We start from the raw sequence: 19,403 nt of genomic DNA on the forward strand, positions 1-19,403 counted from the left end.
TCTTAATAGTAGCCATTCATTTTTCGTAATATAAATGTTATTCAAATATATAGTAGCTTAATTTTTTACATTAATATTTTACTCAACGAGTACTAAAAGGTAAATAGTTTGGATTACTAAGATCGGTCCCAAAATAAGCCTATGAAGCCCAAATACTTTTTTAAGTTAAGATGATCATCTAGACCCTAATTAAACAACGAAGTTAAATAATATTAGATAAATTACATTGACCTCTTTTGAGATTTGAAAAAAAAAAAGTAAATTCTATAATTCTGATATAATTACATTAATTTTTTCTTGTAGTAAGCTTAAATGAATTGAACTAATGAAAATAATGCAAAAATACACAAAAACAAACAACGCAAAATATATATTTTTGAGCTCTGCTATGCAACTCGAAAACGAGCCCTCTAAATCGCCCGAAATTGAAAAAGGTGTGATAGCAGAGTCATCACCATCAACACATCATCATCGGCGAACATCTTCATCAACTTCGGCGAACATCTTCATCAGATCATCATCATCGACACATCATCATGTTCATCATGTTCACCGAAGACATGTTCACCATCATGTTCATCATGTTCACCATCAACACATCATCAACCCCAGTTGCTCCTTCATCATCTTCATCGGCGAACATCTTCATCAACAGCAACATCATCACCATCAACACATCATCATCGCCATCAACCTCCTCTTCCTCTCTTTTTCCTTCTCTCTCCCTCTCTCTCTCTGGGTTTGGTTCAACCTTTGAGAGAGAAAGGAGAAGTGGAAGGGAAAGAAAAAAAAAAATCAAAACCAGAATGACGTCGTTTCCGAAAATCAGGCCATTCGGGGGGAAGATGTTTCGAGCTACAAAACATTTTCCTATATTTTTATATAAAAAATATGACAATATTATTATTATTATTATTTTTATCTATGTAACTAAGAAATTATTGATGAAAATAAGAAGTGTTTATATGAATTAAAATCTTAATAAAACTCAATGTAATTATGTTAAAATTATAAAATTTATTTTTTTTTTTTTCAAATCACAAAGGAGATTAATATAACATACCCAATAATATTTTATCATGTATATTTTGATAATATAAAATAGTAAAAAAATTAAGAATATAACTTAGTACACAAATATGCTGTTAAGTAAGGTGTCGGGGATGAAATGTATGTAGCTCCTCAATTTTAAGAGACTATGATTATGTTTGATTGTTTGGATTTGATACAAGTGTTTGGAAAAAGATATATAATATTTATAGATATAAATATGATATAATATGTTTAGAGTATCAGTTAAATTATATGCAGAGTCTATTTTTACTATGTTTGGTTATTATAGGCGCCCTACATTCAAATCAACCAAACATGAGATATAAAAAATAAGAAAGAAAAACAAACGAGTCCCATCAATTTTATATCCGGCCACCCTTATACTTCCCTTATAAACCCTGATCAAACAACCCCTATACTAGGGTTATCAAATGGTTCGTGAACAGAAAATCTAATATCACATAACTCAGACTACTCGTTCCATGGCTTAGCCCAGCTTGCTTTCCTGCTCATCCTGTCCCAACCTATGGATGGTTTTTTAGGTCTTTGGTTAAGGCGTTGTAGCTCGAACACATCCATAAAACCGACTCAAAAGAGAGCACATGGGCATACCCAGCTTGACAATCACATTAGCTCGTGTACACGTTGTCCCTCAAGTAATGAAAACCCATTTTAAATTTTAAGCACTATTAGATACCAGGTTTCATTCTTCTCGAGGCCAGCTACTCGAGAAGACATCACATATAGTTGATAGGATAAACTTTTCAGGCTTGGATGAATTGTACCCAGTGTTAGAAATGTGGGTTCGAATCCTCGCCTATGTGCGAGTTTATGACTTACCATTATATGGTTGAATGGTCTTACTATGTAAGATCACCTAAGGATGACATCTAGGACCTTGACTCCTTATGGTCTAATCTTAGAGGTCACTTTTTTATGACGCCTTTTATACTTAATTTTTTGACACAATTTTGATTACAGGTAATTATATGCCGGTACTGTTATAAAGACCTGTGCACTATTAAGTCCCATAAGCAATGGTGACGCTTTTCTATGATCATTTTTTAAATATGTTGCTAAAAAATGACAATTAATGATGTTTTTGCGTGACAATTTTTTCAATTGTCGCTAAAAACTAATAATTGATGACACTTTTTTATAAAAACACTGCTAAAAAAAATAAAAAATAAAATTTTGTGATAATAATTAAAAATAAATAAGTTTTTTTTTTTACACACAAAAAATCATAAAAACTTATTGATGCACATTCATCTTCTTAATAAGACTTTTCAGTTGGTTTCCTTTTGATTACTGCCCAATGAACTGCACTGTCATCCCTTCATTGGCCAAATTATTGTTAAACTAACAAATGGATCCCAATGAATTTAAGCCCAATGGCTCGATCTCAAATTCATGAACCCATTTTCATTTATGCCTTGTGAATTAAGAGGGTAAATTATAAATACACCTCTCGTAGTTTGTTTAAAATATAAATTGTCTTATGCGATTTAAAAAATTACAAATACTCCCTCATTATAATTTTTTATTTAACAGAATTAACTAAAAAAATGAAATTCACAATTGTTCTCCTACATAATAATAAAATTACCTAAATTATTAATTGAAACAATTGACTTGATAATTTATTAATAAAATAGGCGATTTGTTATGAAATTAGAAATCTCAGGGGGTGAAATGTAATTTTCAAAATTACAAGGAGTGATTCATATTTTAATCAAATCTCAGAGGGTGTATTTGTAATTTACCCAAGTTAAAAAGTTTAAGTGGTTTTTTTTGGCCTTTTTAGGATTGTTTTGAAAAGGAACTTATAAGCTAAATTTTTGATTTATTATAAAAAAAAATACAAAAAATAGAGAGATGACTCAAATAAGCCAATAAACTAATAAGTTGACTTATAAGTTTGTTCTCAAAGGATTTGTTTAGTTGGTGGGTTTTTGTTTTGTTTGTTTGTTTTTTTTTTTTTTTTTTGGGGGGGGGCGCTTATTTTCATCTTTGGTAAAAAAATAAATTCAAAAATCTTTAGGCTTCTAAATTCAACTCGACAAGGCAAATCGAAAAATTTGACAGTTCTAAAAAAATGTCGAGAAAAGACAAAAATAAGCCCAAAATAGTGAATTTTTTATAGGGCTGAGCAAGGAATCCGTGAAATCCGTAATCCGATCCAGTCCAGTCCAATCCGATAGGTTTGAATTGGTTTTTTGAATCCACGGTTTGGTTCCGGATTGAAGAATTAAAAATCCGTAGTTCACGGATTGGTTCCGGATTGAACCCCACGGTTCCGGATTGGAACCGATCCGGACCGTATACAAATAGTCTATATTTTTATTATACATCCTCCCCATAGTATCTTCTCTTATTCTATATAAAATCTAAACTCAAACCTAAAACCGTATAATATCTTATTTTATTACTTTTGTTTGTATTTTCTTATGGTTGTTTAAATTCAAGAACAGTATGTCACTATTATAGAAAAACATGTTGCTATTATGGAACTGATATAGCGTTATGTTTATATTTTTATGAAATTAAAGTGTTATATATATATATATATATTTGTTATTTAATTACGTGAATCCGTGGTCCTAAACCGATCCAATCCGTATTTAAATGGATTGGTTCGGATTGGTTCCATGATTTAAATGGATTAGATTGGTTCCAATTTTTCAGAAATCGTAGATAACGGATTAGTCTTGGTTTTACCCTAATCCGGTCCAATCCGGACCATGCTCACCCCTAATTTTTTATTTGCTTAATTTGATTTTTTCAAAAAATATTTACTTTTTAGATTCGTCTACATAACACAAGATTGACTAAAAAAATAAATATTTTTACATAATTTAAAAAAAGAGTCACCAAAACAAAAAAAAAAATCAAAAAAAAAATAAGTGGCCTATGTAGCTCACTCCAAACTGCCCATAATTGTTGTTGAATACATCATAAGTGAAAAAAAAAAATGAGAAAATAATATCAACTAATGAAAATATGGACTACATTAGAAGTTGTGCACACTCATGTGTGTGCTTAAAATTTTTATTGTGGATTAAAATTAGCTATTATAGACTGAGTGGGTAGTTACAGACAACCAATGCTTTAATTCTTTATTACAAAAGGGTAATTTGAAAATAAAATTCCGTCATACAAAAGTGTCAATTGAGAAGCTCAAAATTTAATCCCAATGACTGTTGAAGAAAAATGAATAAAAAAAAAAAAAAGAGAAGGAATCGTTAATTTGCTTCACAAACGGCCACTGGCAGGCAGAATAAGAAAAACAAAATGGCCCATGCAGGTCTCGAACCTGCGACCTTCGCGTTATTAGCACGATGCTCTAACCAGCTGAGCTAATAGGCCACTTGCTGATTCAATCTCAAACAGAGTATATGTACTATAAAATTGTTTGTGTGTGCTATGGCTGCGTTAGCATCAATCCAATCAACTAAAACCGAATAACCTAAACTAATCCGCTACATGATGGACAATTTTACTTGACCGATCAGATGGATGCATATGAATTTCTTTCAATTCACTTAAGCTCAGACAGATGACAGATGGAAGGTTACTTGACCCAACTTGATCCATCAACACCCCTAAAAAAATGATTTTATGCTTATACTTTGTGTGTTTAAAAAAAGGCATTTTATTTAGTAATTATATTTGCTATGTATGAAATATGAAAGTTGAGCCTTATTTTTATTACAAGAAATGAAAAATAAAAAATTTAGACCCAAAATAGAAAAGAATTACTGGAAAATAGTTTAAAAAAATGTAAAAAATAGTAAGATCTTACCACCAAATCGATTCGCATCTATCTACCAACCCTCACGGCCTACTCAATTTGCATATGCTAACTAAATAGACGAATGTGTATTTATTTTTCCCTATTGGCATAGACGGATGTTTAATGAAAGGCCACCTACCCAACTTGATCCGCAAGTACTCCTAATTTTCAAAATCATATAATTTGCCAAAATGTCACATGAGACCCACCTCCTCCTGTCTAAATTGTATTAAGTTGGGGTGTTCAATTTTGTTCACACATTTTGATTGGTGTAGAGCAGTGGAGTTTTATCATTTTAGGTGGAATCATTATACCATGAGATCCATGAGATAGAATTATAATTCATAAAACTCACATTTCAGTATTTGGTTGCAATTTTTGTTATTTGAATCAAATTTAATGGGCATTCTATCCAATAAATTTGACAATTTTTTTTTACCCTAATTGCATGTAGTTAGTAGTGATTGTTAAGCTTAATGAGCCTGGTATATTGGTTGTGTTCGGTTTTGTTGCTTTTTTTAACTATTGTAGACTTGGAGTTTATTTAAATGATGTACGTATTTCTTTTATTTATAATTACTCTTCTATGGATTAACACCAAAAAATAAAATAAAATAAATAAATAAATAAATAAATAAAAGACATTTGAGTGTAAGATTCACGTATTTGAGTATTATTTACGGATAATACTACAATACACACTCTTTAAAAATAAGTGAATCATGTGCAACTTGTGACACTTTGTGATGTGTGGTGTTGATACCACAAAGTATCATAATTAACACCACAATAAATTAAGATTCAAAGTGTCACAAAGTGCAGTGTCATAATTAACACCACAATAAATTAACATTTACATTACAATAAAACATAATAAAAATTCATAAAAATTATAATGACATATGATACAGGCCTTTATAGAATTTTCCATTATTCATGCATTTTTATTTCTAACTGGTGTGGTGTGGGCCATTGTTTAGAAACTCGGACCAGACAGGCCGGTCGGACTGGGAACCGGGCCTTGTTCCGGTCCGGAAACCCTTTAAACCCTGACTAAGGCCAAAACTGGTGTAAAATTAAAAAACTGGTAGACCCGGCAATTGAACTACTAGAACCGGTGACCCGGACTGGGTTTTGAGGGTCGGCCCCTTTTTTTTATTTTTTTATTTATTTAAATCCTGTCTTTAACTTTTTTTTTTCTTATTTTCTTTTCTTTCTTTTTTTTTTCTTATATATATATATATGTTTTATTTTTTTTAAAATTTTAACTACAAATTCTTATTTTAAGAGTCTCCTCTCATAAGGAGAAGTCTCATTGGAAGCTTGAGGAGATTATGAAAGTGTATTACTATTTATAGGGAAAAAAAATTCAAAGAGAAACTACAAAATTCTATGTAGATTCAAATTTCAATCAAATTATTTAAATCATATTGATTGGAATGAGAGTTGAAAATTTAATTTTCCTCAAAAATTAAATCTAGCATTCAATTAATTTGTTTAGAGAGAATATCAAAAAAAAATTAATTTCTTTAAAGCAAGGGACTTTTTCTTATCAATTTTGATTTTATTAAATATTATTAATAAATACTATGCAACAAATTTTATTTTTATTTGAGTATTTATATATATTTTTATTTATTTATAATTTATAATTATATAATATTAATTATGATGTCACGGTTCAACCACTTTAACCCGACAGTTGAAACCCGACAGTTGAATCAGTAACCCGTCCATTCCATCTCTTTTTCGGTTCGTTTACCGATCCGATTTTCAAAACATTGGTGTGGGTCATGTTACGAAAAAGTACATAAATATCTATGATTTTTATTTTTTTCAAATATATATATATATTTGAAACAACAATGATTTAGACCACTAAAAAATACGCCACTAATAGCACTAATACATTAGGAATGACAAATAAATAAATAAAAACAAGGCATAGAAAGTGGGCGGGGCCCACTGCCACATCATTAATGCTCCCTCTAGTGATCATTTTTTAGTGCTCCCAAGCATTTTTCTATTTGAAAAGTGGGTTGTTTTACCAAAAAAAAAAAATTAAATTAAAATTAAAACAGTTTGCCGACCAAATAGTATATTATTTTTTTACTGGTGTGGTGTGGGCCATGTTATGAAAAGTACATAAATATCTATTGATTTTTATTTTTTGCAAATATATATATATTTTTGAAAAGTGGGTTGTTTTACCAAAACAAAAAAGAAAAAAAATTGAAACAGTTTGCCGACCAAATAGTCTTATTTTTTCGATTGGTATTTTTTTAAAAATGAAAATAGAAAAACAAAAAATAAAAACACCTTCAATACTAGTAGTAGAGTGTGTTGTTGTGACTGATAGCTCCATTTTGGATTAGACTTTATTGAATTAATATCCCTATAGGTGGATTGTGCAGCAACAAGACGATCAATGCAATTATGCAACTACATGAATTGGATGTCAACATTTAATTTGATAGTTTTGGGCTTAACTGAAACAAAGGACAAGGATAAGGGATCAAATAGTCTGTTTGGATCAAAGGATTTGGTGACAAAGGAAAAGGATTATATTATTATTTCTTTGGATGATTGAGGAGATAAGAAATTGTAAAAAAAAAAAAAAAAAAAAAAAAAAAAAAAAAAAAAAAAAAAAAATTGCCAAAACAGAGAATTAAAAAAAAATGAAAAAGACACCTATGTTCATGTTTTCATGTTCACCCGAATAAAATGACTTCTTTTCTTTTGTTACCTGTACAAAAAATCATAATTTATCAAATTCAACCACAAAGCAAGCAAAATGCCATTTAAATAAAGAAAGTAATTACAACAGAGTAACTCACATTCCATACTTTGTATCATCACTAACTTATATCATCAAAAAATGGCTTCAAAACCAAAGCAAATGAATCAATGTACCACTTAAATAAGTCTTAACATGACTTTTAAAAAAAAAAAAAAAAAAAAAAACCCAAATAAATCCTCTCTTACAAGAACAAGACAAACCCACCTGAAATTGCCAAAACCAATTGACTCCAAACACCAAAGCTTCCAATCCTACAAGCAAATGATGCAGGTGAAGATGTTGGTGATGACCCATTTGTCGGAGATGACCCATTTGTCCCTTTCTCCCTCGTGGTATCGGCAGTTGGAGCAATCTCCGGTGCTGGCACGGGAGCTGGGGTCGGAGGAATATCGGTACCAAAGATTGCCTCCGGAAGAAGAACCTTATCGATCTGATAAACTGCAACCGGATCAGTCGAATACACGGCGCTGCTCACTTTTGTGTTTGACCATCCTGAACTCAATTTCACAGTCCCAAACACATCAGTGAAATTCAAAGTGTATTCTCCACCGGCAAATGTGGTAACGGGGCTAATTTGGCTAAGGTTCTTGAAGTCTGCCAGGCTATAGAAGTGTGACAAGGCATGGAATAGGCATACTGATTTGAGCTTGTCTTGGGTGAGATTGGAGAGAGAGGGCTTTTTGAGAGATGAGAAAGCATCATCTGTTGGGACAAAGAGGGTTAGCCCTTCCACAGTGTTGTTTGCTTGGTTTTGTAAGGTTTCAATGACTTTGGTGTACTGAAGGTAGTTGAGGAAGGTGTGGTATGGGCCGGTGACTGTGAGTAACTCCGTGAGGTTTATGAATGGTGGTGCCGGTGCTGGAGCCGGAGTCAGGCTGAATATTGGAGATTGAGGAGTTTGGGCATATGTTGATGGAGAACACACAAGCACTAATGTGGTGCTAACCATGAAAATCAATGTGAAATCCATATTTTTTCCCCCAAATCTTGTACTATCTGGATATCTGCAAATTTCTACATGGAGCAAATCTGAACCATTGTCAGATCTTAGCATATCAACACAATCGAAAAGCAATGTACTCTGAAAATGAAGAGTATTGGTGCAAATTCAAATTTTGTGATGTGGGCCGTACCCAGAAAAAAATGCATTCACACTTTATTTTCGGGTAATTTTCGGTTTTTTATGGATGCAAAGTAGTGCTGTTAACGCAAACCATTATGAGATCTTAGCCTATGAACACAACAGAAAAGCTATGTACCAAAAAATGAAGAGAGTATGATGCAAATTTAAAATTTGGTATGATGTGGGCCATATTAGAAAAAATCGCATTCACACATTGTCATTCTAAGGGTAATTTTTGATTATTTTATGGATGCAAAGTAGTGGAAAGTCCAATTAAAACCGCAGAATGAGGGTAAAAACCTTCCCAATTTCCCCCAAAGATTAAAACCCAGGTCATAAGGTTGTATTTAGATCATGGATTTCATGAGGGATTTACACAGGGAAAGAAAAAGGAAGGGAGTTTCTATTTCATTCACTTTTCTGTACCCTCTTAGTTTTCCTCCACAAATCTAAGATCCAAACATAACCTAAATCTTCAGATCTTAAGCTTTCAACACAAACTTAGTGAAAACCTGACCAAACCATAACATGATCATAGAAAACCCAAAAAAAATAAAATAAAAAACCCAACTAGATCAAAACTCTATTTGCAAAATCAGGTAAAAAAATCCAATTTTTACAATGTAGCTGTTGAGAAAACCATACTCTCTGGATCTCTGAAAAATACCCCAAACACACTGTGAGCATCCATGGGAAACTAGAAAGAATAACTATACAACTTCTTCAAGTCATAAAAAATGTCCCCATTAACCAAAAAGAACGAGAAATACATAAAAGAACCATTTTTTTTTTTTTCTCTAGAGATTTGAATTCCTTTAGGAACATAAAGGCATTTGAAAACCCAGATCAAAATCCAATTTTGATGAACAGCACACCAAGAAAACCCTTATAAAGCATCACTGCGAGCATAAAGAGTCTACAACCACACAATGCAGTACAACAACAGTGATAAAGAAAACAAATCTAGATCAAATCATACAAATAAGAAAGAAAAAACAGAAATAACAATCTGAAATTAGAAAAACCCATTAACCCATAAACACTAAAGATCAATCATCATCAAAATTTGTTGCAGTATCAAGGAATAGTACCTCAATCAAAGAGGTAAGTAATGCAATGAGAAGGGGGTGTGAAAACACTGACCTGATGCAGAGAGAAGCAGATTAGTGTGTGCTAATGCAGTGGAGGCTTGTATGATTATGATAATGGGGTTTTATTAGGACAGATAACTTCAGTTGAGTGGGGGTGGCAGCTGGTGTAGAGAGAGAGAGAGAGAGAGAGAGAGAGAGAGGAGGTTGTAGTTTCTAAAGCTTTAAAGGGTTCTTCTTATAACTAAGAGAATTAATGGCGATGGAGAGATGGCTTTCTAGAAATAAGAAAATTGCTCAGAAGCCACATGGGTGGGCTTTCTAATCAACCTATCAACTAATTACTTGTCAGAAATAATCTAAGAAGAACAAAAATAATTGAGCAAATTATATATGACTAGTCTTTATATTTTATTTTATTTTGTTATTTTTATCTTTATATTTTTAATTAATTTAATTTTGATTCTCCTATTTTTTGTGTCAATTTAATCTAATTAATAACATTATTAGAGTTCTTGACAAAAAATAATAATTTAATTGAAGTTAACTTACGGAGTTAAATAAATTTATAATTTTATCTACAAAAATATAAAATGTCCTACATAAATTTTTCATCAAAAAAAGTAATAGTTGTAATTAATTAGATTAAATTGAAATGATTTCATAAATTTAAAATCAAAATCAAACTGATTAAAATTACATTAATCAAAATGACATAATGACAAAAATATAAAAATTGTTAATATAATTTATCCAAAACAATTATATAGAAAATCTATACAAATGATGCTATATAAATTTGTATTTATTTATTTCAAACTAAAGGATCTATCAGTATAACTTATTATTTTAAAAATATCATTATTATATCATTTTAATAAAAAAAAATTCGTATACAATTTTTATTTGCAAATCATTTTTTTATATCTCACTTTGAATCTCCAACCTCTTTGTACTTGTGTTTGATCTTTTTAATCATTCAACAAGTAAATAAACAAAATCTTCATTTATGTTTGGTCAAAAATCCACAGTTTTGAATGATTTTTACTTTTAACCAATCAATGATTAGGGTAACTTTTTGGATTGAGTGAACGAAATTATTTTTGCACTCTATTTGAACCAATTGGGATCTTTTTATAATTCACTTCTCATATTATAATTCATTTTTTTCTCCCATAAAAAGTTAATTATAATTAATTTTTAACTAAAAAATTTATTATAATTATCTTCCTAAAATAGTACAATGTTAGAGTGTGTAATGCATTTGTATGCAATTTTATTACTAAAATTATATAAATTTTTATAAATTTATATAAATGATATCCTAAAAATATGTAAGTTAAATATAAATTAACGTAAGTTAACTTATGAACTTTTATGAAATTACTTATATAAGTTTCTACAAACTTACATAATTTTATGAAAAAATTACCTCTAAGGTACATTTACACATCATAGAATTTTCCCATGATAATTTGTAGCTAAGGTAAGATTGGTCCTTCAGCTTTAATTGAGTCCCTATTTGTGGACAGTGATATTGATACATTGGATCAGTCTCTTCAATAAATTTGATACCAATTTATTAAAATCACGCAGTTAGGAGCATCTCTAACGATGTATCAAATTTTTTATTAAATTTGAATAAAAAAAAGTCAATTTTCTCAATCTGATATGGCCTGTTCTAACCGTGCATCAAAAGGGAATGGTCGATCGGCCGGTCGACTAGTAAGTGCAATTTTTTTTTTTTTTTTTTTTAACCTGTTTGAATCTTTTTTGACCAGTTTGAACCTACCTATTTGAAAGGGAATCGGTCGACCGGTGGGTCAACTGGCCGGACAACTGGTTGGTTGACGGGTTGGCCCACCCCAACGGTAATGCACAATGAAGTGGTGAATCTGGCGCCTGTTCTCCCTTTGATGAATTTTTTGTTTCATTCTCATTTTGATACCAATTTGGTGAACCATTAGAGCTCCAAAAAGTGACTTTTTTACCAAATTTCAAATATGATGCAAAGTTTGATGAACTGTTGAAAATGGTCTTAATGATTTAAAAATAAAAAATTATGCGAGTTTGAATTGAAATAGTCATCACAGTTTTCTATACACAAAAATTTTAAATTTAAAATTAAATATTTAATTATTATAAGAAAAATATTTGGTAGCTCAGAATTTTATGGCTCAAATGGCTCAAATCTGTCAAAACGACGTCGTTTTACACTCATTTACACTCAAAACGACGTCGTTTTGAGTGATTTGAGCCATTTGAATCACAAAATTTTGAACTACTTTAGCGTTATTGTTATTATAATTTATCCAGCATTGAGTAATCATCATATCTCACGTGGTTAAGCAAGATAAATACATATAAATATATTTTTTTATTTATTGAAACCAAGATATACTTACATTATACAATAATTTATAAATATAAAGAGTGAGAGGACCATTATGAAATTTGGTCAAAACAGCATAGGCTGTATTAGAATTTATATATTTATATACATAAGGGGGGTAAATTACACTTAAATTTTGTGAGATTTGAAAAAAATATATAATAATTTTTATAGTTTTGACGTAATTATATTAAGCTCTCTTAAGATTTTAATTTATATAACACTTAACCTTCATTTTTATCAATAATTTGTTAGTTATATGAATAAAAAAATAATATTATCATTTTTTTATATGAAATTAAATACGCGTTGTTTATTTTTGTATTTTGTACATTTGCATTAGTTTCTACTAGGGATGGAAATCCAAACCAAGCCCAATGGGAATATAGCCCCAAATAGGCCGGATAAAAATCCAGACTAAATATGGCCCAAGGTAAGTAGGGAGAGAGGGGCCGACTAGATCCGTGACATATCTAAGGCGAGCATGATATGGTGTAGACTAACTAAATTGACACAATAGTGTAGGACAATCTTCACTGTATTTAAATAGATTAAATTCTGTTGTGTACAAAACAACAACAAGAATAAAAGAAATAGATAAAAGGAGAGAATTTTGTTTGATTACAAAAATCAAACTCGAAATAATAATAAATAAATAAAACCACAGATTTTAGTTTGTTACAAAAACAAAAATAAAATCTGATTAAATAAACAAATAAAAAACAGAATAAAATTAAACAACTTACTTGGTTAATTTATTTGAATAACTTTTCTGATCAAGTCCAGTGTTTAACACTGCGTCCTTAAGACAGATTCGTCCTCTCCACGGTGCTTTCAGAATTTGGACGTCTATCTCCCAGGATGAAATGATCTTACTACAAACAATAGCAGCACTACAAATTGTTTGCCTTACGAACACACTAAGTGTTTACACTCTTTCTTTCGGAAATAAAATGCAGCAAGATGAAGAATATAAATAGCAGAAGTGAAATACGAAATTTCTGAATCGAAAACATCAAATGAGGGTGGTCCTATTTATAGATGTGAAGGTGACTCTTGGTTTTGAATTGAACAGGTATGTGGCTCTTAGTTTTGAATTGAACAGGTATGATACCTGTTGGGTTTTGAATTTCAAACAGATTCAACAATTCAAACAGATAGCAATTACGAGAAGGGCCCTGTTTGGGTGTGCACTAATTCCAAAACAGTTTATTTCTGTTTGAAAACGGGAAGGGCCCTGTTTGGATGAACAAAAAATCCAAACCAATTTAATTTGAATTTTGGATTTTATTTTAATAAAAAATAAAATTAAATTCAAATGTTTTTGGCCCAAAAAGATTAGAGGCCCAAAAAGATTAGAAGCCCAACCACACACCACGCTCCCGCGCCCAAGCCCAGCCCGCCCGACCGGACGGACGGTGGCGCGTGTGGTGATTTTTGGGTCCAATGGGTCTAGCCCATTTTGCCCATAACCTCTCCCTCTAAAACACTTGGGTACCCCTTGGGGCACACCCCAAGTATCTCACCCTAAGCCTTATAAACCCTTTCAAAACTTCCCACCAAATCAATGTGGGACAAGCCAATTTACAACCTTAAGGAATTTCCACCAAAACTCCATTTCCATGGAGCACACTTTAGCTTCAATTTCCCATTCACTCGGTAATGGTTTTGATCAACCAAATATACCACGTGAATCACAACGCGGCATAGAACGCGTTACCACTTTGACCTGAGTAAATCGACACTCGGGGCCCACCTAAAAAATAGACCGAACTTAGGAAAAAATTCTGGTTTTATCCAGAATTTTATAACCATTTCCAACAATCCCCCACATGAATGGAATTTGATGACAACGGAAATGCAACAATATGCAGACTTTAACGAAAGAGTATAAGTCGAAAATATCTTGCATCAGGATAGGTAGTTTTCGGCTTTGAACCTTCCCTAGTGATAACCTATCGAACTTACTGGCTAACCAATGGACGCGATGCCTTGAATTGTTCAGCCGTTTGTGTAAGCCAAGACAATAGATTTCACACAAAATATCTTCTAACACATCGTGGTTCTCACTGTTGTGTTCATTTTGGCCTTGAACGCACCTGGTTTTCATAAGTGTTTCTAGAGAATTTAGCCTCTTCATTCTCATAGAACCGGCCCCAGTTCAACACTTATATAGGTGATTCTTATTGTGAGTATCTTCTTATACTCATCTTGATTTTATGCCTTAATCAAGATATAAGTAATCATTAAAAGCAAAGCTTATCCTTACACCCCTGCAGACAACATATGTTGCAGATATCACTCTCACCATAGGAATGGGTAGGAATTTTAATCCCTTGGTGATTTCTGGCGAGCCATACATAACTTAGTTGTCCCTTTGAACTTAGTTCTTGGGATCTCCAGTCATATAAGTAGGGTTACCATTATGACGACTCTTATGTAATAGGCTTTAATCCCATCCCCTTCGATGAACTATACACTAGCTCTTTTGTCAAACCTTTTGTTAACGGATCCGCAATATTCTCTTTAGATTTTATATAATCTATTGAGATTATTCCATTTGACAACAATTGCCTTACGGTATTATGTCGACGACGTATATGTCGTGACTTACCGTTATACATGTGATTCTGTGCCCTGCCTATTGCAGATTGACTATCACAATGAATGCAAATAGCTGGCACAGGTTTTGGCCACATTGGAATGTCTTCTAAGAAGTGACGAAGCCATTCTGCTTCTTCACCTGCTTTGTCTAAAGCAATGAACTCGGATTCCATTGTGGATCGTGCGATGCAAGTTTGTTTCGTGGACTTCCAAGAAACAGCAGCGCCGCCTAGAGTAAAGACATATCCACTAGTGGATTTTGAATCTTTAGTATCCGATATCCAATTGGCATCACAATAACCTTCGAGTACTGCTGGATATCGAGTAAAGTTCAAACCATGATCACGAGTAAATCTTAGATATCTAAGAACTCGAATGATCGCTTTCCAATGGTCTTCTCCAGGGTTACTAGCGTACCTACTCAATTTACTGATAGCATAAGCTATATCAGGACGAGTACAATTCATTAGGTACATTAGGCTTCCAATGATTTGGGAGTATTTTAACTGAGACACTGCATCACCTTTATTTTTTGATAAATAAAGATTGATGTCTACAGGTGTTCTAGCTAAATTCAAATCATCCTTGATAAATTTATCAAGAATTTTCTCAATATAATGAGATTGAGATAATGCATATCCGTCAGATGTTTTAGTAATTTTCATTCCTAAGATAACATCTGCGACCCCCATATCTTTCATATCAAATCTTTTGTTAAGCATCTGCTTAGTTGATTTGATCATGTTTTGACTGCTTCCGATGATAAGCATGTCATCCACATAAAGACAAACTATGACATATCCTTGGTCAGTGTTTTTAACATAGACGCATTTGTCACATTCGTTTATCTTAAACCCATTAGTAAGCATTGCATGATCAAATTTTTCATGCCATTGCTTAGGTGCTTGTTTTAATCCATAAAGGGATTTTACAAGTCGACAAACTTTCTTTCCTTGCCCTGATACTACAAACCCTTCGGGTTGTTCCATATAGATCTCTTCATTTAGATCACCGTTTTAAGAAAACTGTCTTAACATCCATTTGATGTATTTCTAAATTAAACAACGCTGCTATAGAAATAAGCATGCGAATGGATGTTATTCTTGTCACAGGGGAATATGTGTCAAAATAGTCCAGACCTTCCTTTTGTCTGTAACCTTTAACAACAAGTCTTGCTTTATACTTGTCAATTGAACCATCTGCTTTAATTTTTCTCTTGAATATCCATTTATATCCAAGAGGTTTAGAACCTGGTGGAAGATCCACCAATTCCCAAGTATGATTTTGCATAATGGATTCAATTTCATTATTAACAGCCTCTTTCCACAAAGGTGCTTCAGGACCTGTCATTGCTGCCTTAAAGCTTTGAGGTTCATTTTCTAACAAGTATGTCAGAAAATCTAGACCAAAGGATTTTGATGTTCTCGCTCTCTTACTTCGTCTTGATTCATCGTTAGTTAAATCCTGTTGGTCGAGACTATTACTAGTCTCTTGTGTTTGATTGTCATTAGTCTCTTGACTTTGTGTACAATCATAAGTTCTTTTCTGTGAACTTAATTCCTGTCCTTTCTTGTAAGGAAAGACATGTTCAAAAAACACAGCATTCCTTGACTCTATAATAGTGTTCACATTTATATCAGGTATTACTGATTTATAAGTCAGAAACCGATATGCACTACTATTCTGAGCATAACCAATAAACACACAATCTACTGTTTTTGGTCCAATCTTAGTCTTTTTAGGAACAGGTACTTCAACTTTTGCCAAACACCCCCACACTTTTAAGTATTTGTAGGAAGGTAGTCGACCTTTCCACAATTCATAAGGAATGCTTTTGGTTTTCTTGTGGGGTATTCTATTAAGAACATAATTAGCAGACAATATTGCTTCCCCCCACAAGTTCTGTGGTAAACCTGAACTTAGTAACATGACATTCATCATTTATTTTATAAATCAATGAATTTTAAAACAAATTCAGAAAAAACCAAAATAATTATGACTACACAAGTCAGAATTAATGTTTTGACAAAATCATATTCTCATAAAAAATTTTGCCTAAGAATCAAACAATTCAAAAACCCATTTGATTGTATACATTCTTGCAACTTAATAACAAATAAATGTCACTGTCATAAAAATATTTGTGACAGAAGAAAATTAAATTATCTCAACTAATGCAAGAGATACACTCCCATATTAATAAAATGGTTCATGGTTTAACAAATTCTACTAGGCAAGTAAAATAATTATTAATGACATCTCATGTCACATAATTCAATAATCAACATAAAAGATTTCTTAAATTACTTCCCAATTAAACGGACCGATATAATTACATACATCTTCATGTTTAAATTTTTCTGGTATTTAAACACCCATTCAAAATTGATTAGAAATATTCAAATTAACATGCTTATGTCCTAAGTCGACATAACAATTTATCATTCCAAATCACTTGAAATTATTGTTAAGAAATAACTTGAGTTGATATCATACATGCATATCAAACGCATCAACTAAAAATAATGAATCAACAAAATAAATTAATCATGCACGATCCCATCACTTGCATCATGAAATAAAAGGATTCTCAACTCATAAATAAAATCCAACGCATTTAAACTTTAAATTTCAAAATGACAAAGCATACCTTCATTTAATAAGTTTGATTTGTACATAAATAAACAAATTAAATATACATTAAAATGTTCTTGTGAATATATATATATATATATATATATTTTCCTACTTAAGTGCAGAAACAATTCAAGACTATGAATCCACATTGTAATAAAAATAAAATTAGTTTGTAAAACTAATATTTTACTCTAGAAACAAATTCTTCCATGTATACTCACGATGAACTATGATAAAGTCAAAATAATTAACACCTTTTCACAAAGGGTTCAAAAATAAGTGGTCTACCAAACGAAATCATAAGTTACTTACAAAATTAACAGACTCACAAAGTTACATGATTGATTAACAAAATTAATTTTCTAGTTACTAAAACCAGAAAATAAATTACAATACAAAATAATTTTATTTTCCTTGTTACTAAAACTAGTAAAATAAAATATCGAAATAATATCTGATTACAAAAATCAGAAAACCAAATCACAAATTAATTTTCTAGTTACTTAAACCAGAAAATAAATTATAACACAAAATCATTTTATTTTTCTTGTTACTGAAACTAGAAAATAAAATACCACAAAACCATCTGATTACAAAAATCAGAACAAACACAAAATAATTTTCTAGTTACCAAAACCAGAAAATAAATTATAACAACAAAATAATTTTATTTTCCTTGTTACTAAAACTAGAAAAATAAAATATCACAAGAATTTTCTGTAATACCATATAATATTCTGAATTGTTAATGACACCAGTATCGTACTACTAGTTGTTGTCAAAGAAAAGAGACAGTATATTACTACTATCTGTCAAATAGCATAAATCACTATTTGTTTTTCCAACCAGAATATTAATTTGAAAACACAGAAAATTAAATACAATGAAGATACCCAAAAAGGAATCTGTCTTAAGATTGTAGGACAATCTTCACTGTATTTAAATAGATTAAATTCTGTTGTGTACAACACAACAACAAGAATAAAAGAAATAGATAAAAGGAGAGAATTTTGTTTGATTACAAAAATCAAACTCGAAATAATAATAAATAAATAAAACCACAGATTTTAGTTTGTTACAAAAACAAAAATAAAATCTGATTAAATAAACAAATAAAAAACAGAATAAAATTAAACAACTTACTTGGTTAATTTATTTGAATAACTTTTCTGATCAAGTCCAGTGTTTAACACTGTGTCCTTAAGACAGATTCGTCCTCTCCACGGTGCTTTCAGAATTTGGACGTCTATCTCCCAGGATGAAATGATCTTACTACAAACAATAGCAGCACTACAAATTGTTTGCCTTACGAACACACTAAGTGTTTACACTCTTTCTTTCGGAAATAAAATGCAGCAAGATGAAGAATATAAATAGCAGAAGTGAAATACGAAATTTCTGAATCGAAAACATCAAATGAGGGTGGTCCTATTTATAGATGTGAAGGTGACTCTTGGTTTTGAATTGAACAGGTATGTGGCTCTTGGTTTTGAATTGAACAGGTATGACACCTGTTGGGTTTTGAATTTCAAACAGATTCAACAATTCAAACAGATAGCAATTACGGGAAGGGCCCTGTTTGGGTGTGCACTAATTCCAAAACAGTTTATTTCTGTTTGAAAACGGGAAGGGCCCTGTTTGGATGAACAAAAAATCCAAACCAATTTAATTTGAATTTTGGATTTTATTTTAATAAAAAATTAAATTAAATTCAAATGTTTTTGGCCCAAAAAGATTAGAAGCACACACCACGCTCCCGCGCCCAGGCCCAACCCAGCCCGCCCGACTGGATGGACGGCGGCGCGTGGTGATTTTTGGGTCCAATGGGTGTAGCCCATTTTACCCATAACCTCTCCCTCTGAAACACTTGGGTACCCCTTGGGGCACACCCCAAGTATCTCACCCTAAGC

At 31.6% G+C, this 19,403-nt stretch overlaps 1 protein-coding gene and 1 non-coding gene across 4 annotated transcripts; both read right to left on the reverse strand.

Annotated features, from left to right (window-relative positions):
• Positions 1–4,348: 4,348 nt before the first annotated feature.
• TRNAI-AAU (transfer RNA isoleucine (anticodon AAU)) lies at positions 4,349–4,422 on the reverse strand. The gene has a single exon. It is a non-coding gene; the product is annotated as a tRNA-Ile (tRNA).
• A 3,203-nt stretch (positions 4,423–7,625) lies between these two features.
• On the reverse strand, positions 7,626–10,221 carry LOC114308420 (fasciclin-like arabinogalactan protein 7). Of its 3 annotated transcripts, none has more exons than XM_028254002.2 (2): positions 9,916–10,221; positions 7,626–8,663 (listed from the first exon to the last, which is right to left on the reverse strand). In XM_028254002.2, the coding sequence occupies exon 2, from the start codon at positions 8,617–8,619 to the stop codon at positions 7,831–7,833; it is 789 nt and encodes a 262-aa protein (XP_028109803.2). In that variant the 5' UTR covers positions 8,620–8,663; positions 9,916–10,221; the 3' UTR covers positions 7,626–7,830. The 3 variants fall into 3 exon arrangements, with proteins under 3 accessions (XP_028109803.2, XP_028109804.2, XP_028109806.2); XM_028254003.2 differs by having other exon boundaries at positions 7,626–8,678; positions 9,916–10,054; XM_028254005.2 differs by having other exon boundaries at positions 7,626–8,730; positions 9,916–10,032.
• Between the last annotated feature and the right edge of the window lie 9,182 nt (positions 10,222–19,403).

The sequence above is a fragment of the Camellia sinensis genome, chromosome 7, assembly GCF_055761805.1.
Source record: "Camellia sinensis isolate YWXY chromosome 7, ASM5576180v1, whole genome shotgun sequence".
NCBI classification, from domain to species: domain Eukaryota; kingdom Viridiplantae; phylum Streptophyta; class Magnoliopsida; order Ericales; family Theaceae; genus Camellia; species Camellia sinensis.